The 23,497-nt window shown below is 41.2% G+C and overlaps 1 protein-coding gene across 1 annotated transcript in view; it reads left to right on the top strand.

Annotated features, from left to right (window-relative positions):
- Positions 1 to 23,497, top strand: part of DACH1 (dachshund family transcription factor 1) — a 487,154-nt gene that overhangs the window by 305,575 nt on the left and 158,082 nt on the right. The window contains 2 exon segments of the mRNA XM_029055520.1: positions 17,335 to 17,490; positions 18,743 to 18,915. Of these exon segments, the coding sequence (XP_028911353.1) occupies positions 17,335 to 17,490; positions 18,743 to 18,915 (329 nt within the window).

The following is a 23,497-nucleotide window of genomic DNA, read 5'->3' as shown; positions in this document are numbered from 1 at the left end:
GTATTAGTTGCTACCTTCATTGCTTCACAACTGTGATGGATGAATTACCAATATGACATTTTTTTCCTTAATGTGAATTAATAGTCATCTGCTACATTTTCACCTAGCATCAAAGGCAAAAAGTGACTTTTTTTAGTTGGGGTATAGTAAAGCTTCTTTTATCCTAATATAAGGACACAAATGTTTTCCAGAGTAGTATTCCTCTGAAAAAAATGAAACAATTCGGCTATCTTCAGTTCAGCAATCCATTGAATTCAGTTAAATTCTTTAAGGAGAGTTATAGATCATAACTATAAGAAAAATGGAAGATAACACTTTCTTCTCACAACTAAACTTTGTATGGCTAACTGATCAGCTTTACTTCACCTTGCTCAGGACTGACATACATCTGAATGGACTGCTGGTATAGCCTCAATTCAACCCCTCATAATGTTGAAAGACAACAGCAACAACAAAAAATACCCTGAAATAGGTCAGTTATGAAATCATAGAGCAAGAAGAGGCCTCAAGAGATAATCTAATCTGGGTTAGATCTCTGTTCTTGTAGGAAAATGACTAAAACCATCCTGTATTTGAGGGAAGTGGTTTTTTCTTGTAGTTGTTTGTTTTTCCTAGTCTACATGAACAAAAGAAGAGAGATGCAGAAAGGAAACTATTATACTATCTTCACTTTTTTCTTTGCCTACTCCCTGTGATCCGACAACCAATTCTTTTTATATTGTTTCGTTCTCTAAGCAGAACTTCCACCCCCAATTTCTTTCTCTGGGGCCTGAAGAGATGGACTTTTCTGCAACAGAATTACTGTTAGATTCCAATATAGCTTGCAATCAATGTGGATATCCCTTTCAAAGAGAAACTGCAGCTAGTAATTATTGAGTGTTCCTACTCTGTTGAAAATTTTGCCCTTCTAAGGTGTGACCTGCTGAAAGTTGTCACAAACATCAGTAGTATTCACTGAACACCTACAGTCTGCAGAACACTGTCCTAGACACTTTGGAAGATAACTAGGAATAAAAGTTGCTACTGCTACATAATTTAATGATAGCATCAGAAACAGTAGTATCTTCTGAAGAAATAAACATTAGGCTTTTATATAGACATCAGTGACCCTTCCACTTAGAACAGCATTTCTCATGGGTAGTTGCTAGTTGTGGTAGTGAGAATGTTGACCAGAACCACATTTTGCAGATGGTTTCAGGTAAACTTCTCTTCTTAACACCTCCAAGTCAAACATTAGGGTGTGCTTGAAGGTTTCAAGTGGAGATTTTAGAAAAAATAGCTCTTTGGTCAGCATTGTGCAATAACAGTTAGGAGCATGTCTTGAAATGCAGTGAGGCACTTTGGATAGTTTCTTTGCTGAAGCATTGTGAATTGGCTGGCACACTTATTTGTGCTCCAAAAACCTGATTTCTCCTTCAATTTAAAAGCAAAAACAAAACAATTTATGAAGTTGAACCAAAGCACTCACGGGTACCTGTATCCGGGCTCACTACACTCTCTAGACTTCATTCTGGCAAAATGGAAAAACATAGGTCCTTAGCAGTAAAGAACTTTAAGAAGGTTACAGATTTTAGGGAAAATAGAAAATATAAAAAGAAATAATGATTTTATTTTCGGTTAACTCATGTAAAATCATCAGATTTAATTTATAAAGATGCTGGAATTTTGTACCTCACTTGTTTTTTGTGCAAGGATAAATACTGAAGGAATATAATTTTCTAATTTTAAAGGTGATGTGAAGTAATTGTCCTACTCTGATCTAGTAGTTTAACTTAGGTGCATGGATGTAGGCCTTGCTAAATGATTGTATTTATTTTCCTCATTTCCTTTGTTTAGAGTAAGGTGACATGCTTTACAAATGGTCAAGAGTGGACACAAGCTATCAGAATAATCTCCATTGTACTCTAACCTTGACAGACAATGTCACATTCCCTGTCTCAATATATCAATGTTCTTTACTAAGCACTAGTGTGGACTCTAATCTCTTTGAGTTTGGGCTCCTTTGGTGGGGTCAGCCTAAGGGAATATCAAATAGTCACATGGCACCTGTGTATTAAAGATTCTCATTCTTGATTGATTCCATTAAGTGTGGCTCTACACACTTTCATTCATTCATTCATTCAATAGTATTTATTGAGTGCTTACTATGTGCAGAGCACTGTACTAAGCACTTGGAATGTACAAATAGGCAACAGATAGAGACAGTCCCTGCCCTTTGTCGGGCTTACAGTCTAATTGGGGGAGCACACTTTCAAACTAGGAGCAGAGAATATGAGAGTGTTTCATAAAATATGTTTCATGAAAAAATTTGAATAAAACTGACTGGAACTTTCTAAAATGTTGATAAAAAAGCAAGATAAAGAACAAATTAGACAGTGACATGCAACACATTTTTTCCTTAGTGCTAACGATTAGTTATGGTACGGTTAATGAAAATATTGGTTATTTATTGAAATTTTCTTAGAATAAGGGATGATACTTGCATTTAGCACCTGACAAGTTCCCTCCAGTTTTTTTATTCCTACCTTTTAGAATAAAATAAGAATAATTCATCAATAAACATATTTTTTGTAGCCATAATTCCCAAGCACTTAATATACTGTTCTGCACACAATAAGCACACAATTGATAATTGATTGATGTGCCAGTTATGGCTGTAACTATTCTCCTGTACCCAGCTAGGGATCTCAATTGGCCCCACCAAATTAAGCTACTTGCCAAACTTTGCTCAATATTCAGTCAAGCAACACTAGATAAAGACAGGGAAACCCAAATCTCCCTGTAGCCTGTAAGTTCCTTGTGGGCAAGGGATATGTCTACCAACCCTGTGGTATTGTACTCTGCCAAATGCTTAGTACAGTACTCTAACAAAGTAAGCATTCAATAAATACCATTGATTAATTGATTAATAAAATCAAGACAATTCTGTTCTCTAGGAAATGGTCGATTGTGGTACTTACATGACGTTAAATAAAGTTGAGACCACATTGATTTGAGCTTTCTTCTCATTGATTGTCAATGAACACAGTACTGTCAAAGTAATAATTATGGTATTTGTTAAGTGCTTACTATGTGCCAAGCACACTATCAATCACTGATGTTAATATGAGATAATCCAGTTCATGGGGTTCATGGTAAAAGTAGGAAGGTTGGCACAGAGGTACAGAGAAGTTTAGTGATTTGCCTGAGGTCAAACAACAGATAAGTGTCAGAGCTCTGATTAGGACCTAGGTCCTGTGATTCCCAGGCCTGTGCTCTCTCACTAGGCCACACTGTTTCTAAAATGGCGAAATGTATCCTTTAGTTCCTTGATGCTGATGTTTTGAAAGTATGTAGTTTCTCTCAGTTGCAATCTGGTTTATCACCTCAGTTTAATCTGGTTCTAGCCAGATTGTGGTCTTTGACATGGTTTGACATGGTATAAGTAAGAATATGTCTTTTAGTTCCTTGATGCTTAAAAATTGTTTGTAATGTGTAATAGAAAGATGCAAGGTGATTGCTTTAAAGTTAATGGTGAGAAGATTTTGTTTGATGAATAGTGAATGGGCAACCATTGGAGTTGTCTGAGAAGTGGGGAAGCATAGCATTAATGTGTTTGTAGAAAAGTGATCTGGGCAGCAGAATGAAGTATGGACTGGAGTGGGAGAGACAGGAGGCAGGGTAGTCAGCAAAGAGGCTGATAGAATAACTAAGTCGGCGTGCGATAAGTGATTCGATTAGTGTGGTAGCATTTTGGATGGAGAGGGAAGGGCATATTTTAACGATGTTGTGAAAGTGGAATTGACAGGTTATTGTTTCTTTTTCTATTTGGCCTTTCTTCTCCATTCTAACTCTTTTATTACTATTTATTGAACAGCTGCAAAATATACAAAAAAACCCCAAACAAAAAAGGCCTGATTGGTATCATACAATCTGGGAAGTGGAAGAGAAGGCAAACACAGAGCTGTACACAACCACTAAACATTAAAGCAAACTTCGCATTTCCCCTCACCATATTAATCTAGGAAAATAACCGATGTTCTAAATGGATGCTGTCTGCCTTTTGCTGAGTCACTCAATTGTTTATACTGATATGTAGGATTCTTGATTCTGAAAAGGCTGCTGTATTATGTATTTCCTTAAAAGCATCTGTATTTTGCATGGTGATTAAGCCAAAGGAAGTCGAGTCTTAAATGAGCAGACTTGGAATAAGGTGTAATTTAAAGTCTTGACATGGAAATCAATATATCATTCTTGGGACAGTTGAGAAAGTTCATTCATTCATTCATTCAGTCGTATTTATTGAGCACTTACTGTGTGCAGAGCACTGTACTAAGTGCTTGGAAAGTGTGATTCGGTAACAGATAGAGACAATTCCTATCTAACAATGAGCTCACAGTCTAGAAGGGGGAGACAGATAACAAAACAAAACAGACAGGCATCAATAGCATCATAATAGATAAATAGAATTATTAATAAAATAAAGAGAATAATACAGTAATAAACAAGTACAAATATACACAAGTGCTATAGGGTGGGCTGGGGATAGATAAGAGGGAGAGAGAGGGATGATGGGGAGGGGAGGAGGAGCAGAGGAAAAGGGGGACTCAGTTTGGGAAGGCCTCCTAGAGGAGGTGAGCTTTCAGTAGGGCTTTGAAGTGGGGAAGAGAGCTAGTTTGGTGGAAGTGAGGAGAGAAGGCATTCCAGGCCAGGGATAGGACATGGGCCAGGGGTTGATGGTGGGACAGGAGAGAACGAAGCATGGTGAGAAGGTTAGTGACAGAGGAGCAGAGTGAGTGGGGTGGGCCATAGAAGGAGAGAAGGGAGGTGAGTTAGGAGGGGGCAAGGTGATAGAGAGCTCTGAAGCCAATAATGAGGAATTTTTGCTCCATACGAAGGTGGATAGGCAACCACTGGAGATGTTTGAGGAGAGGGGTGACATGCCCAGAGCATTAATCTGGGCAGCAGAGTGAAGTATAGACTGAAGCAGAGAGAGATAGGCGGTTGGGAGATCAGAAAGGATGCTGATACAGTAATTCAGTCGGGATATGATGAGAAATTGCACCAATAAGATAGCGGTTTGGATGGAGAGGAAAGGGCAGATCTTGGTGATGCTGTGAAGGTGAGACTGGCGGGTTTTGATGACAGATTGGATGTGTGGGGTAAATGAAAGAGAGGAGTCAAGGATGACACCAAGGTTGCGGGCTTGTGTGACGGGAAGGATGGTAGTGCCGTCCAAAGTGACGGTAAAGTCAGGAGAGGACAGGGTATAGGGTGAAGATAGGATCTCAGTCTTAGACATGTTGAGTTTTACGTGGTGGGTAGATATCCAGGTGGAAATGTCCTGAAGGCAGGAGGAAATATGAGCCTGGAGGAGAACAGGGGAAGAGATGTAGATTTAGGTGTTATCTGCGTAGAGATGATAGTTGAAGCTGTGGGAGTGAATGAGTTTACCAAGGGAGTGAATATAGATAGAGAACAGAAGAGGACCAAGAACTGACCCTGGAGGAACCCTTACAGTTAGAGGACAGGATCAGGAGGAGGAGCCCGCAAAGGAGACTGAGAATGAATGGCCAGAGAGATGAGGAGAACCAGGAAAGGACGGAGTCCATGAAACCAAGGTTGGAAAACGTGTTGAGGAGAAGAGGATGGTCGACAGTGTCAAAGGCAGCTAAGATGTCAAGGAGGATTAGGGTAGAGTAAGAGCCATTGTATTTGACCAGAAGAAGGTCATTGGTGATCTTTGAGAGGGGAGTTTTGGTGGAGTTGAGGGGGCAGAAGCCAGATTGGAAGACTGGAGTTGAAGAATTCGAGGAGAGACTTGGAGTTGAGGAATTCGAGGCAGCATGTACAGACGACTCGTTCTAGGAGTTTGGAAAGGAAGGGAAGGAGGGATATGAGACGATAACTGGTGGAGGCAGTGGGGTCGAGAGGTTTTTCAGGATGGGGGCGACTTTGGCATGTTTGAAGGCAGAGGGGAAGAAGCCTTTAGAGAGTGAGCGGTTGAAGATGGAGCAGTTGAAGATGGGTTAAGGGGAGGAAAAAAGGGGTGAGAGTTTTTATAAGGTGAGCGGGAATGGAGTAAGGATCACAGGTGGAGGGGATGGCACTTGAGAGGAGGGTGGAGATCTCCTCTGAAGATACTGCTGGAAATGATGGGAAAGTAGAGGTTGAGAGTTGGGGGGATGGAGAAGGGGGAGGGGTGACTTTGGGGAGCTCAGACCTGATGGTGTTAATTGTCCTAATGAAGTAGGTGGCCAAATTGTTGGAAGTGAGGGATGGAGAAGGGAAAGGAACAGAAAACCTCAGGAGGAAGTTAAATGTCATGAATCCCCCTCCAAAATGAAGTATATATAATTGCCAGTGCACTGAGGTTGTATCCTGCCACCCTGCTACCTGGATTCAGGAGGCTGTGCTCCTGATGGGATGGCAGGGCTCAGCATGAGGCAGCTGTTCAACCTCTGTCTGCATCACTGACATTTCTTTACCAGAGAAGAGCTGGGATCAAGGCACTCTGCATGTAAGACAAGGAAAGCAGTAGTCCTCTGCTCTTTCTCAGAGAGTCAGTGTCTCTGCAGATAAAACCCACTTCCTAGTGGTCAAGAAAATGAAGGCCTTAGAAGGGAATGGTGGAGAGAAAGGAGCTTAGCAGTACACTGTGGTCGACATGCTCGTGAGAGCAGCCTCTCGCTTTACTTTGCTGTAGCAACTACTGCTGTTGTGAGAGATGCTTATGAATGTCAGGCCCTTTCTGAATACCCCAAAGCAACTCTCTGGGCTAATATAGTGGCAATCCACAGAGGCAAACAGTGCTGGAAGCCCAGCACAGAATATTCAGGAGGAGACATATAGAAAGAGCAAAAGACCACAGCTAAAACTTTCTCCTCCTCGGCAGCCACTGGACAATCTGTTCAAAGATAGAACTGCTTCTGTTTTTGCTACCACTGGTTGCAAGTGGTGGAAAGAGCACTGGACATGGAGTCAGTGGATCTGGACCATTATGTGACTACGATCGAGTTACTTAACTTCTCTCCGTGTGAGACAGAGGCTGGGTATCCTACACTTAGTGGAGTGGTTGGCCCAATACTAGTGCTTAATAAGTCACATCACAAATAATAATAATAATAATGATATTGATGGCATTTGTTAAGAGCTTACTATGTGCCGAGCACTGTTCTAAGCGCTAGGCAAGATACAAGGTAATCAGGTTGTCACACATGGGGCTCACCATCTTAATTCCCATTTTATTCATTCATTCATTCAATAGTATTTATTGAATGCTTACTATGTGCAGAGCACTGTACTAAGCTCTTGGAATGTACAAATCAGTAACAGATAGAGACAGTCCCTGCCCTTTGATGGGCTTACAGTCTAATCGATGAGGTTACAGATGAGGTAACTGAGGCACAGAGAAGTCAAGTGACTTGCCCAAAGGCACACAGCTGATCTGTGGTGGAGCGGGATTAGAACTCACAACCTCTGACTCCCAAGCCCTCTTTCCACTATGCCACGCTACTTCTTTAAATATTATTAATGGTGGAAATTGCTATTTTGAGGTTACTAGAAATCGGTTCCTTCCTATCAAGAAACCTGGAGAGTCATCCCAGGTAGTAATAACAATAATAACCTTAGTATTACTAGCTCTGGCCTCGGTGAAGGAGTAGTGGTGGTGAGAAGAAATTTCATGTCTCTTTTTATCCCTTTGCTCCCATCTCTTCTGTACCTGCTATCCCTGTGGAAGGATGTTTACCAGTGACTCCTTTTATTAATGTTCTGGCTTTGCCTAAATTTATCAATCTTCCAAATTAATGATAATACTCATAATAAAATTATTATAAAAATAATACTGTTTTTTGTTAAGTGCTTACTTTGGGCCAAGCACTGTGCTAAGCTAAGACCTGGAATAGATGCAAGATAATCAGACCAGATGGGAGTTAACAATCACAAGGGAACAGACATTTAATTACTCTTTTACAGATAAGGAAACTGAGAGAAGTTAAGCGACTTTCCCAGGGTCAAAGAAAACATAAGTAGCAGAGCCAGGATTAGAACCCAGGTCCTACTAGTCCTCTGCTCTTATCATTGTCTCTAACTTATTCTTTATTTTTTCTTTGTTTTAGGATCTTTCCCAGTATTTCTCTTTGTCAGTACTGTCATCTGCATCTCTCTTACTGGAGCCCCAAATCTATCTCTCCTTCCTGTTTTGGGGGTTTTTTTGTTTGTTTGTTTCTTTAATCTTGGATGCTCTGGCCAGCTATAGGAAGTCCTGCTCCAAGAACCCAAACCCTAGTCGACTTAGGTTGACCTCTGGAAAATATGGTCAATTTAAGAATAACAAGAAATGTTATTACTTACATTACTTCGATGCTAAAATGACTCAGTTGATGGTGAGACTACTCTGTCCATGAATTTGAGAACTTTTGAGAGATAGCACACAATACGTGCAAAGGCATAACAGGGAAACTGACAGACACTTGGATCAGAGGCCCCATGCAAATGAGACTCATTCATTCCTACAGCATCAACTGAGAAGCATCGCTGAGAAGCAGCATGGCTTAGTGGAAAAAGCAGGGGCTTGGAAGTCAGAGGTAGTGGAGTCAGAGGTAGTGGGAAGCAGCATGGCTCAGTGGAAAGAGCCTGGGCTTCGGAGTCAGAGGTCATGAGTTCGACTCCCGCCTCTGCCACTTGTCAGCTGTGTGACTGTGGGCAAGTCACTTAATTTCTCTGTGCCTCAGTTCCCTCATCTGTAAAATGGGGATTACGACTGTGAACCCCATGTGAGACAACCTGATTACCTTGTATATACCCCAATGCTTAGAACAGTGCTTGGCACATACTAAGAGCTTAACAAATACCATTATTATCTCTATGTGGGTCATTCATCTCAAATCCACCTCTTCAGACCTGACTTCTCTCCTTTGCAGTCTTACATTTCCCCCTGCCTTCACATATTTCTACTGGGATATTCCCCTGACACCTCATAGTTAACATTTCCAAAATGGAATTCCTCATTTTGACACTCAAAAACCCTGTCGTCCCACAAATTAGCCATCATTGTAGACAACAGCACCATCTCCACCATTGTCCCCATAACTATGTCATTTTCCTCAATTCATCTCCATTTATTCAGCTTGCCACCAAATCTTATCAGTTCTTTTTCACATCTTCAGATCTCACCCCTTCTTTTCCATCCATTCATTCAATTGTATTTATTTATTGAGTGCTTACTATGTGAAGAGCACTGTACTAAGCCCTTGGAAAGTACAATTCAACAATAAAGAGAGACAATCCCTGCCCACACTGGGCTTACAATCTAGAAGGGGGGGGGGGGGAGACAGACATCTAAACAAGTGAATAGACATCAAAATAAATAAATCGAATTATAGATATGTACATATATATATACAAGTGCTGACGGAGGGTGGCTAAGCAAAGGGAGTGAATAGGGTAACGCGGAGGGGAGGATGAGTGGAAGAAAAGGGGGCTTACACCTTGGCCACCCTTGAGCTGTTCTGCTCGTCCCTGCCTGGGGCACACACATCACCCGAGACGCCAGGACCCCCCATCATCAAGCGTTCCAGATCCGAGGTGCACCGAGGCTTGTCTGGAGACCCAAGATGGCTATCAATCCCCACTCTGCCACTTTTCAGCTGTGTGACTGTGGGCAAGCCACTTAACTTCTCTGTGCCTCAGTTACCTCATTTGTAAAATGGGGATTAAGATTGTCAGCCTTACGTGGGACAACCTGATTACTCTGTATCTACTTCAGTGCTTAGAACAGTGCTCTGCACATAGAAAGTGCTTAACAAATACAAACATTATTATTATCAATCTCCTATCAGTGTCTGATCTGCCTATCTGTAGCCTGTATTCTCTGTACTCACTGCAGGTTGTAAGTAATCATCTCAGCGTGCTGTCGCTGTTTTACATTTCTCTAGGTTGTATCCTCTGTGTTAAGTGCAAATATTCTGTTTAAGGGCTTAATAATAAATAATACTAATAATAATTGTGGAATTTGTTAAGCTCTTACTATTCATTCATTCATTCATTCGTATTTATTGAGCGCTTACTATGTGCAGAACACTGTACTAAGCACTTGCAACGTACAAATTGGTAACAGATAGAGACAGTCCCTGCCCTTTCATGGGCTTACAGTCTAATCGGGGGAGACAGACAAAAACAATAGCAATAAATAGAATCAAGGGGATGAACATCTCATTAAAACAATAGCAAATAAATAGAATCAAGGCGATGTACATCTCATTGACAAAATAAATAGGTTAATGAAAATATATACAGTTGAGTGGATGATTACAGTGCTGAGGCGAGGGGAAGGGAGAGGGGGAGGAGCAGAGGGAAAGGGGGCAAAAGAGGGCTTAGCTGAGGAGAGGTGGGGGGGGTAGAGTGGGAGCAGAGGGAGCAGAGGGAAAAGGGGGATCTCAGTCTGGGAAGGCCTCTTGGAGGAGGTGAGCTTTAAGTAAGATTTTGAAGAGGGGAAGAGAATTAGTTTGGCAGAGGTGAGGAGGGAGGGCATTCCAGGACCATGGGAGGACGTGGCCCAGGGGTCAACGGCGGGATAAGCGAGAACGGGGGACGGTGAGGAGGTGGGCGGCAGAGGAGCGGAGACTATGGTGTGGGCAGTAGAAAGAGAGAAGGTAGGAGAGGTAGGACGTGGCAAGGTGATGGAGAGCCTTGAAGCCTAGAGTGAGAAGTTTTTGTTTCATACTGAGGTTGATAGGCAACTACTGGAGGTTTTTAAGAAGGGGAGTGACATGCCCAGAGAGTTTCTGCAGGAAGATGAGCCAAGCAGCGGAGTGAAGAATAGACTGGAACGGGGAGAGAGAGGAGGAAGGGAGATCAGAGAGAAGGCTGACACAATAATCCAGCCGGGATATTGCGAGAGCCCATAATAGTAAGATAGCCCTTTGGGTGGAGAGGAAAGGGCGAATCTTGGCGATATTATAAAGGTGAGACCGGCAGGTTTTGGTGACGGATTGGATGTGTGGGGTGAATGAGAGAGCCGAGTCAAAGATGACACCAAGGTTGCTGGCCTGAGAGACGGGAAGGATGGTTGTACCATCCACAGTGATAAGGAAGTCAGGAGGAGGACAGGGCTTGGGAGGGAAGATGAGGAGCTCAGTTTTGGACATGTTGAGTTTTAGGTGGCGGGCAGATATCCAGGTAGAAACGTCTTGGAGGCAGGAGGAGAAACGAGCCTGAAGGGAGGGGGAGAGGACAGGGGCAGTGATATAGATCTGTGTGTCATCTGCAAAGAGATGATAGTTGAAGCTGTGAGAGCGAATGAGTTCACTAAGGGAATGAGTGTATATGGGGAACAGAAGAGGGCCAAGAACTGACCCTTGAGGAAGTCCTTTGGTTAGAGGATGGGAGGGGGAGGGGAGCCTGAGAAGGAGACCGAGAATGAATGGCCAGAGAGATAAGAGGAGAACCAAGAGACGACGGAGTCTGTGAAGCCAAGGTGAGATAAGGTGTGGAGGAGAAGGGGATGGTCAACAGTGTCAAAGGCAGCTGAGAGGTCAAGGAGGATTAGAATAGAGTAGGAGCCATTGAATTTGGCAAGAAGGAGGTCGTGGGTGACCTTAGAGAGCAGTCTATGTGGCAGGCACCGTACTAAGTGCTGGGGCAGATACAAAGAAGCCAACTGAGTTGAACACAGTCCCTGTCTCAATCCCCATTTGACAGTTGAGCGTCAGGGCTCATGAGTTCGAATCCCAACTCTGCCACTTGTCGGCTGTGTGACTGTGGGCAAGTCACTTAACTTCTCTGTGCCTCAGTTCCCTCATCTGTAAAATGGGGATTAAGACTGTGAGCGCCACGTGGGACAACCTGATTCCCCTGTGTCTACCCCAGCGTTAGAACAGTGCTCGGCACATAGTAAGCGCTTAACAAATACCAACATTATTATTATTATTATTATTAGTTGAGAAGGCAACTGAGAGGCCCAGAGAAGTAAAGTGACTTGCCCCAGGGGATTAGGATACAGGTCCTTCTGACTCTCAAGCCAGTGCTCTATCCACTAGGCCATACCGCTTCTCTCCTGTTTAAAACTCGGAGTTTGTCTCGTGGTCTTTGTGCTCTCTAGCTAAGCCAGCTGCACCCTAAATCACACTGGGGTTCCCTCTATGGGTAAGACCACTTCTCAACTGGACTGGGGGGTGGGTGAGGTTTGACTTGCAGTCTTACTGATCCAAGCATTGCTCATTCTCTTTTTACCTCCTCTCTCTCCCTTCTCTAGTCCATACTTCACTCCGCTGCCGAGATCATTTTTATGAAAACTATTCAGTCTACATATCCCCACTTTTCAAAAACCTTTAGTGGTTTTCCATCCACCCCTGCATCAAATAGCAACTCCTTATCATCAGCTTTAAGACACCCAATCAACTCTCTCCTTCCTATCTTACCTCGCTGATCTCCTACTACAATCCAGCTCGCACACTTAGTTTTTCTTACATCAACCTACTTTTTCAATTTGAATCTCAGCAGTCTTGCCACCCAGCTCTTGTCCATGTCCTCCTTCTGTCCTGGAACTCCCTCCTCCTTTATTACCAACAGACCACTAATTAATTACCTTTCTCATATTCAAAGCCCTACTAAGTTCACTTAGTGCACTGCATTGGATCTTCAGGAGGCAGTGCTCCTGATGAGATGTCAGGCCCAGCATGAGATAGCTGTTCAGATCCTTGCCTGCGGCACTGTCATTTCTTTATCAAAGAAGAGCTGGGGTCATGGGACTCTGTATGTGGGACAGTGAAAGGTATAGTCCTTTCCTAAATTCTCACTTCCAGTACTCGTCTTCCCTTCTGCGTTCACTGTGCACTTGAGTTTGTATCCGTTAAGCACCTGGATATGCTGTACCAGCTCCATAGCACCTGTGTACATATATCTTTATATTCTGCCATTTCCCCTTATCTGTACTTTATTTCAGTGTTTGTCTCCCCTTTTAAACTGTAAGATCTTCATGGGCATGGATTGTATCTACAAAGTCTATTGTACAGTACTTTCCCAAGTGCTCAGTCCAGTGCTCTGTGCACAGTAAGAGCTCAATAAATACCATTTGTTGATTAATTGATTGATTGTTTTTTCCAGAGTTCCCAACTTGCCAGATTGGGAGAATGAGCAGAATCTTTCCTCTTCAGCTCTTAGAACATCAGGAAGGTTGCAGTAATTTGAAACCCAGAACAGTTGCCTGGAATGGTGAAATACTTGAGGATGACCCAAGTATTTTTTATTAGACAGTTAATAACTTTACAGTTTTATATCAGTTTATGTCTATTATGCTTCCATTGCATTCTTCCATTATCAATGTTGTTCATCTCTACCCACTTAAACTTATAAGGATAAGGGCTCTATTGTACTTTAGTATTCAGTGTAGGATCATTTTTATAGTAAGTGCTTAATAAATATTGGTAGGGATAAAATAATCAATCAATTAATCAGTGACGTTTCATTCATTCATTCATACAATAGTATTTATTGAGTGCTTACTGTGTGCAGAGCACTGAACTAAGCACTTGGAAAGTACTATTTGGCCACAGACAGAGACAATCCCTACCTAACAGTGGGATCACAGTCTAGAAGGGGGAGACAGACAACAGAACAAAACAAGGAGGCAGCATTACTACCATCAAAATAGATAAACAGAATCATAGATGAATGCACATCATTAATAAAATAAATAGAGCAATAAATATGTACAGATATATAGAAGTGCTGTGGGGAGCAGAAGGGGGTAGAGCAGAGGGAGGGAGTAGGTTAATGGGAAAGGGAGAAGGAGCAGAGGGAAAGGGAGGGCTCATTCTGGGAAGGCCTGAAGGAGGTGAGCTCTCAGTATGGCTTTGAAGAGGGGAAGAGAGTTAGTTTGGCTGATGTGAGGAGGGAGGGCATTCCAGGTCAGAGGTAGGACGTGGGCCAAGGGTTGCCTGCGGGACAGGTGGGAACGAGGCACACTGAGGAGGTTAGCAGCAGAGGAGTGAAATGTACGGGCTAGGCTGTAGGAGGAGAGAAGGGAGGTGAGGTAGGAGGGGGAAAGATAATGGAGAACTTTGAAGCCAATAATGACGAGTTTTTGCTTCACGCGAAAGTTGATAGGCAACTGCTGGAGATTTTTGAGGAGGAGAGTGACATCCCCGAGCATTTCTTCAGAAAGATAATCCAGGCAGCGTAGCTGAAGCGGAAGGCGATAGGAGGATGGGAGATCAGAAAGGAGGCAATGCGGTAAACCAGTGGGGATATTATGAGAGCATTTACTGTTGAGACAGAGCTTTCATGTCTGCAGAAGAAAGCTGGGACCAGTGGACATCAGGCTGTGTTTCTCCGGGTCCTCTATTCATTTTTGGGTGGCAGTTATGGAAGTTGGTTGTGGGCAGAGAACATGTCTACCAAGTCCACTTGTACTTTCCCAATAAGCATGAGAAGCAGCATGGCCTAGTCAGTAGAGCATTGGTCTAGGAATCACGATGACCTGGGTTCTAATCCCAGCTCTATAAATAAAGTTAATGACTTCAGTGACACTTAAGGCAATTCAGGGTAGATCTTATTCAAAGGTGGATCATTTGATAACCCTTGGTTTATGTTCTTCACATTTTACAAAAGAGATAAGGTTAAGCAAAATTAACTGTTAGGTATATAAGTTCAACGCAAAAAATATGAATTTTCGACATGTATGAACATTTGATGTTAATGATGATTTGTTGATCAAAATAACAAATGTTTACCCCTGAACCCTGCTTGCAGTGCACATCTTTAAAATTCTAGCTTATGAATACAGAAATGTGGTTTGCGACTTTATACAACATAAGGTAATGCATAATCATCATAGGGCAGGACCAATCTAGAGAAATGACTTTGATTTGCTATCTCAGCATTTAAGTGTAAGCTCTTTCTAAATAATGTCCTTTTTTTATAAAATAAAAAGTAATAATATCTGTTTTAATTGATTCTTTTGTTGTTTAATAAAATTGCTTGGTTTGATTGCTAAAGAATTTGAATTGAGTTTTCATTACCTACTTAAAAAAAATTACATTGGAATCCAGACAATATTGAGCTAATGAGTTTGAATTTATATTGAGCCCTAGCTGTCTTCATGAAGTAGATGGCAAAATTCATGGTAATAAATATGCTTTTGCCATTAAAAACTTTATAGTACAGATTTTACTATCCGGTTTTTAATAGAGTAAAGGATTTAAATTGGATTTTTTCCAACTAAACTGTTTTCTCTTCAAATCATATAAACATATAGTTTTAAAAAGAAAATAATAGTACTCATCATCAGAACGTTAAATTTTATTACATTTTCAAAAGGTATTGTGAAAATCCGTATCCATTGTATCCAACAGTCCACATTATCCAACAAAATTATGTCGAATAATGATTTTCAGAAAGATGTTGCAAATTGGAATTTTAAATTGTCTTTAATATTTTCATAAAGAAGTGTTTCATTCTTTACTTGTTTACTGTCTCCTGTGATAGAGTACAAGTTTCGCAGGGGCAGGAATTATTGTGTCTTGGTATTTTTGTAGGTACTTGAAATTCCAGGGACAGTTATTCTGCCATTGCTTAAGCCCTAAAAATTTATATTGAATCTGATGCTAATAATGTGCAACATACAAGGAAAAAATAGATATTGGAAGGGAATTAATTCATTTCACTTTTACATGTTCTATGCTACTGTTTGGCCGGAAACGTGGCTGTCAACTCTGTTGTATTGTACTCAGTGCTTTGCACACAGTACATGCTTAATAAATTCCATTAATTGATTAGTTCTAGGCAGAGTCTAGGTAGGATTGTAGGTCCTCAATATTGACTTCTCTTTTTCCATTTAAGCACAGTTCTAGGAGATTTTGTTGGGCAAAGGTACGGTTAATGGTATATATATATTTACATGTTTTAGTTTAATTAATCAATCAGGCATATATTTACTGAGCACTTACTGAGTGCAGACCAATACACTAAGCCCTTTATAGCAGATCTTTTATAGATACACTAGAATAGGGTTGGTAGATACATTGCCTGCCTACAATGAGCTTACAGTCTAATACCTTTCAATCTCACACAAATACCTGTTCTTCAGTAGAAAGAAAAATCATTGTTAAATAATCTGATTCCACCTAGGACTTACAATCACGCCTTATGATAAATGAAGCTGTTATTGTCACTCAGTCACTTAATATTAGACCAAGAGTATCCTAGTATGCGTGCCTCCCTAAGTGTATGATTTACTGCCAAAGTGCTGCAAATACTAATTAATATTCAACCAATCATTTATCACATTCATACCATTTTTTAATAGTTTGGAATTAAAAGTTCAGTAGTTTTGATATATAAAAATTAAATAAAAGCCCACATAGAACACTGTGATATTACAATTTAATGCTTCCAGAGCTAACTCTCATAACCCACTCAGAAAGAGTAAATTATGGCTGCTGCCTAAATACCAGTATCTAAAAACAAGTTTGAACAGTGTGAAATGCCATTATTTTTGCACATTTTAAAATACATGTATTCAGTGGTACACTCGATTCTGCCCCAGCCCATATTTTCATTATGCATTTTTACTTAAATGTTGTTATGGAATTGACTGTTGGGTATATAATGCAATGCAGTTCAGTGTCAGAAGAAATAGTTGGGTACATGGTCTAGTAGAAAGAGCATGGTCCTGGAAGTCGGGTGGAAAGCCCAGCTCCATCATTTGCCTGCTGCATACCCTTGGGCAGCTTCCTTTACCTCTCCATTTTAAGTTACCTCACCTGTAAATTGGGGATAAAATACCCATTCTCCTTCCCCCATAGACTGGGAGCTCTATGTGTGACAGGGACAGTGCCAGACCTGATTATCTTGGCTCTATCCAAGCACTAAGTACAGTGTTTGTTACATAGTAAGCGGTTAGGAAATACCACAATTAATATGTGATACTTACTGAAATGCAAGCTTTTCTCGAATGTGGAGTTTTGCAAGAAAATAACATTGAGTTTAAGTGACCTGAGAGTTTTAATTCAGCGAAGATACTCTTCCTGTCTACTTATTCAAATGAATTTCATTTTTAACATACTCTAAAGTGATAGGAATTAAAAGAACACAACTGTTTATGAGGACTAAGAATATTATAAAATCACTATTGTTCCAAATAGATTTTGCAGTTTTTACCTGCCTGCAAATTGGTTAAATTAAATGTTTCAAATTGAAAGAACAAAAAAAGTGACCCTCATATCAATTCCTCTGCTAGAAAAAAAACTAATCTACCTGAAAATGTGTTAAATTGGTGACCTTTATTGCAAATTTAGTTGTTGCCAATTTGGAATCTTCCTGTATCCAAATAATTTATATTCATTCCCACAGGAAGCTGTGATGGTTCTTGGGATAAGGAAAAACTTCAGTCTCCCCCAACCCAAGGATCACAGGCCTCTGTTAACCACCCCAGCTTGCCTGGACAGCATAATCTTCCTCTTAGTCATCCTCTCAACCCTCATCAGCAGAACCATCTTCTGCCAAATGGTACGGCTGACATCTATCAGCACTAACACGATAGTTAAAACAAAGTGTCTGGCATCATGTGAAGCCTCCTTGCTGACCTCCCTGCCTCCTGTCCTCCCATTCTAGTCCATACTTCATTCTGCTGTCTGGATTGGTAGTTTAATTCAGTTCAATCCATAACTCCCCACTCCTTAAAATAAAACCCCTCCAATATCACTCATTCACTTCTGCCTCAAAAGAGAAACTCCTTGACATCATTTTCAAGATACCCAGTCAGTTCTCCCACTGCTACCTTGCCTAATTGATCTATTACTAGTACAACCCAGCTCACACACTTCCCTCTAACACCAATACCCGTTCTCTTGACTTTGCTCTTTTATATCCTGCTGCCAACCTCTTACCCATATGCTCCCTCTGGCCCAGAACTCCCTCTCCCATCATATCCAACAGAGCTTCACTCTCTCCAACTTCAAAGCCCTCCTAAAATCACATTGCTTTAAAGAGGCCTTCCCTGACTAAGTCCTCCTTTGTCCTTTCCACCCACCCTTCTGCATTATCTAGACATTTAGATCTATGCCACTTATTATTCACTCTACCTTCAGCCTCACAGTAGATAATGAACATAACTCTACACTCTGTCTTTTCCCCTTTCTGTAATTCATTTTATAGTGTATCTCCTGCTCTAGACAGAAAACTCTTGGTAGGCAAGGATCATGTCTAACCGGTCTATTGGATGTACTTTTCCAAGTGCTTAGTACAGTATTCTGTAAACAGTAAGCACTTAATAAAACCCATTGGTTGATTGATTGATTGAAAATCTAAATGCTTTGTCTTTAAATGGGTAGAATAATATATTTGGGTTATTTTTCAGGTTAATTTAATTAATAAAGAAATTATATTTCATCAAAGTTTTAAAATTCATGGAAAATAGTAATTTAATCAAGCACCTGGCAATAATTCATATTCAATATAATAAATGACAACTCTACCACTGTATTTGATAATGGCAACTAATTGAAAACTTAGAAGTGTATTTTTTATCCAGATATAAATAATGCTAATTGTTCTGTGTAGGAAATACACATACTTAGAAGACAGCTTTCTCTACTCTTTGACTTTGTTATTGTGAAATATTAAAATATATGCTGCAATATTTTTATTTATGGTGCCATCCAACTAGATATAACTCTGTAAAGTAGTTTTCACTAGGTATACAAATATATGCATATAAATATATTTGCATAATATTTTCATTTTATTTTATTGTTTGTAGGACTGGAACTTCCTTTTATGATGATGCCCCATCCCCTAATTCCTGTGAGCCTACCTCCAGCATCTGTTACCATGGCCATGAGCCAGATGAACCACCTCAGCACTATTGCAAATATGGCGGCAGCAGCACAGGTTCAGAGCCCTCCACCCAGGGCTGAGACATCTGTTATTAAGGTAAATGAGAGGGAAAAGAGTCATTGCATAACTGGTTCCTTTATTATAGTTTGTCTTGTGCTCCCTGTTTCTCCAAATTTTCTCCCTGTCCATCCAGCCTCTTTGCCTTTTACTCCAGTCATTACTATAATTATGAGCACTGAAACATCAAATGGGGATGAGAGTTGAACAAAGGGAAATGGATGTGCCTTACTGTATTATTTAGTTGAGGTAAGGTAATTTAACCACTTCAATTTTGCACATAAGAAGATCTTTCCAAAAGTGCTTAAATTATTGGCACATGACTAACAAAGTTCTGCTCTATTTTAATAATAATAATAATAATCGTATTTGTTAAGTGCTTACTATGTGCAAAGCACTGTTCTAAGTACTGGGGAGGATACAAGGTGCTCAGGTTGTCCCACTTGGGGCTCACAGTCTTAATGCCCATTTTACAGATGAGGTAACTGAGGCACAGAGAAGTGAGAAGTTAAGTGACTTGCCCAAAGTCACACAGCTGACAAGCAGCTGAGCCTGGGATTTGAACCCATGACCTCTGACTCCCCAGCCCTTGCTCTTTCCACTGAGCCACGCTGCTTCTGATTATTGTAGAAAAGCTCCACTAGCATAATTGCAGACATTTACTGAACTTTTCTAGTGGCAGGATGATTGTGCGAGGCACTTTCAAGATGCAAAAGAAGTTAAAGGTAAGATTCCAGTTTTCAGAACTGGGCTATGGAAGTGTTCAGGGTTTTCCTGGGACTAGATCCCTGGGACTTGGGGGAATTAGGAAATTTATTATTTTTACATCTGCAACATAGAATTTGCCTATGCGTTTCAGAAAATTTGTTCATACATTTGTAGTGGTATTTATATAGGCATCAGGTATTAGGTACGAATATCTAGTGGTTTGCAAGCTGTAGGATTTGCTTTCACTTTCCCTTTTTTTTCAGCCTGTTCATTAAAGAAATTTGTGGGTTTGAGTTTTGAGTGCTTGAGAAATGTTTGATGAACCATTAATTTTTCTGTGGTTTCTCCATATTTAGCATCAGTAGATAAGCTATCACTGAAAGCCATGACTCTGCAATGCTGTCCTGTGGCTAAGAGCCTTGATCTGAGCTAACCAAAAGAAACTGGAGCCCATCTGGCTCTGGTCCTTTCAGGATTGGCCAAATAAAACGGGGGGGAACAAACAAACACAATTTGCCAAATTTAAAATATTTTAAAAAGTAAGATTAGAATGGAATAATTAAAGCAAGAACACAAAGGCAAATTAATATTATGTAAATGGATGGATTCGCGTATGCCTGCTCAGGAGACTGAAGAGGAGAAGATACGGGATTATTCAGGATTATTTGGAGATGATGATATTTAGGAGGGATTTTTAAGGAGAAGGGATCTGGATTGGTGAAACTAAGAAGTATTTGCTGCAGAAGAAAAGTCTCTATAGTGTAAACTCCTTGTAGTCTTTGGAACTTATCGACCAGCTCTTTTATACTGTAGTTTCCCAAGTGCTTAATATAGTGCCAAGCACATAGTAAATGCTTAATAACTGTGACTTATTGATTGAAAGACATAAAGAGTAAATAGGAGACAGAAAATTCAGGAAGAAAGTACAATTAGAAGTTGTTTTAGGCAGAGCTGGATTGAGTGAGGGAGTCAAAAAGTTTAAAAACAAGGCCTTGGTTTCATAATAATGATGGCATTTTGCTAAGCGCTTACTACATTCCAAGTACTGTCCTAAGCGCTGGGGGGCAGGGGGAGGGAGAGAGATACAAGGTGATCAGGTTGTCCCACGTGGGACTCACAGTCTTAATCTCCATTTTCCAGATGAGGTAACTGAGGCACAGAGAAGTTAAGTGACTTGCCCAAAGTCACACAGCTAACAAGCAGAGGAGTTATGATTAGAACCCATGACCTCTGACTGCCAAGCCCTTGCTCTTTCCACTGAGTCAGGCTGCTTCTCCTCTGAGCTCCTAATTTCCAAATGAATATACCAACATGAAGGTTGTAGTTCTCTGAAAATTGGTCACTGCAAAGAGCCCATGCAGACCCATCTGCCTCTGAAAGAGAAAACTCCCCTTAAAAATCGCAGAGAATGGAATGCAAAGACAGAGAAGCCTGCATAGAAATAGCCATACATTGGAATTTAAGTGCTTAATTGTGTCAAGCACTGTATTTAGCCCTGGAGGAGATACAAGATAATCAGTGCAGATGCAGTCATTGTGCCTCAGGGTTCTCAATATTAAGGGACAGAGGGGATAACACGCATATAATCCCCATTTTACAGATGAGGTAATTGATACAGAGATAAATTAATTACATATCCACGAGAGTTCCCTTTAAAACCTTTTACTCCTTATCAGCTGTGTGACTTTGGGAAAGTCACTTAACTTCTCTGTGCCTCAATTGCCTCATCTGTAATGGGGATTAAGCTCTGAGCCCCTCATAGGACAACTTTGATTACCTTGTATCTGCCCAGAGTGGCTCAGTGGAAAGAGCACAGGCAGGGGAGTCAGAGGTCCTGGGTTCAAATCCCACCTCCGCCGCCTGTCAGCTGTGTGGCTTTGGGCAAGTCACTTGACTTCTCGGTGCCTCAGTTCCCTCATCTGTAATAATAATAATAATAATAATGTTGGTATTTGTTAAGCGCTTACTATGTGCCGAGCACTGTTCTAAGCGCTGGGGTAGACACAGGGGAATCAGGTCGTCCCACGTGGGGCTCACAGTCTTAATCCCCATTTTACAGATGAGGGAACTGAGGCACAGAGAAGTGAAGTGACTTGCCCACAGTCACACAGCCGACAAGTGGCAGAGCTGGGATTCGAACTCATGAGCCCTGACTCCAAAGCCCGTGCTCTTTCCACTGAGCCACGCTGCTTCTATCTGTAAAATGGGGATGAAGACTGTGAGCCCCACGTGGGACATCCTGATCACCTTGTATCCCCCCAGGGCTTAGAACAGTGCTTTGCACATAGTAAGCGCTTAACAAATGCCATCATTATTATTATTAGTACCCCTCTGCTTAGAACAGTGCTTGGGCACATAGTAAGTGCTTAACAAATACCTTCATTATCATACTTAGTTATTATCAGGGCCCTGGGGAGAAGAGGAATAGTGATTAAACACGAATAGGTGCTAATCACTACCCTAACTGTTCATAAAAATGTTGGTATTTGTTAAGCGCTGACAGTTGACAAGTGGCAGAGCCAGGATTCGAACCCATGACCTCTGACTCCCAAGCCCATGTTCTTTCCACTGTGCCACGCTGCTTCTCTAAGTTAAAATAGATTACAGTTAGGATAGACAGTGAGTTATATGGATGTATACATTCATTCATTTATTCAATCATATTTATTGAGCACTTATTTTGTGCAGACCACTGTACTAAGCACTTGGGAAGTACAATTCAGAAACAAATAGAGACAATCCCCACCCACACTGGACTCACAGTCTAGAAAAGGGGAGACAGACATAAAAACAAGTAAAGAGGCATCAGTAAATCATTATAAATAAATATAATTATATAAATGTACATCTCATTAATAAAAATGAATATAATTATAATTATAAACATGTACATATGGGGAGGGGGGTAGACCAATGGTAGCGAGTCAGGGCGATGGGGAGGGGAAAGGGAGCAGGAGAAAAGGAGGGTTCAATCAAGTAAGGCCTCCTGGAGGAGGTGAGCTTTCAGGATGCCTTTGAAGAGGGAAGTGTGCTACATTGGCAGGTGTGAGGAGGGAGGGCATTCCAGGCCAGAGGTAGGATGGAGGCATTCCAGGGGTCGACAGTGGGACAGACAAGAACGAGACACAGTGAGAAGTTTAGCACCAGAGGAGCGGAGTGTGAAGTCCGGGCTCAGAAGGAGAGAAGGGAGGTGAGGTAGGAGGGGGCAGGTGATGGAGAGCTTTGAAGCCAAGAGTGAGGAGTTTTTGCTTGATACGAAGGTTGATAGGCAACCATTGAAGATTTGTGAGGAGCGGGGTGACATGCCTAGAGTGTTTCTGTAGAAAGACAATCCAGGCAGCAGAGGAAAGTATAGACTGAAGTGGGAAGAGACAGGAGATTGGGAAATCAGAGAGAATGCTGATGCAGTAAACCAGTCAGGATATGATGAGTGATTGCACTAACAAGGTAGGGGTTTGGATGGAGATGAAAGGGCGGATCTTGATGATGTTGTAAAGGTGAGACCGGCAGATTTCGATGATGAACTGGATATGTGGGGTGAATGAGAGAGTGGATTCAAAGATGACACCATCCTTGAATGGTGGGAATGAGAAGATCTGGACAGAGTTTTTACTTAGAGAAAAGATCTGTTGCAGAATTGTACTTCCCAAGTGCTTAGTACAGTGCTCTGCGCACAATAAGCACTCAATAAATACGATTGGAAGAATGACTGAATGAATTTGGACGTTGTTGTGAAATATGAGAGAAGTTAGAGGTAGAGAGATCACAGGTAAGCTGTTTCAGTAGTCGAAGTAGAATATAATTGCTTGGATATGTACAGTATCAATTTGGATAGAGGAAAAGGCACCTAGAGATTCTGTGAAGTAGTGTGATTTTGATGTTCAAGCAGTTGAAATGTTATTCTTGCTTACCA

The sequence above is a fragment of the Ornithorhynchus anatinus genome, chromosome 2 (assembly GCF_004115215.2).
Source record: "Ornithorhynchus anatinus isolate Pmale09 chromosome 2, mOrnAna1.pri.v4, whole genome shotgun sequence".
Classification (NCBI taxonomy): Eukaryota; Metazoa; Chordata; class Mammalia; order Monotremata; family Ornithorhynchidae; genus Ornithorhynchus; species Ornithorhynchus anatinus.
The sequence above is the reverse complement of the archived record's forward strand: the minus strand, read 5'-3'. Positions and strand labels throughout refer to the sequence as shown.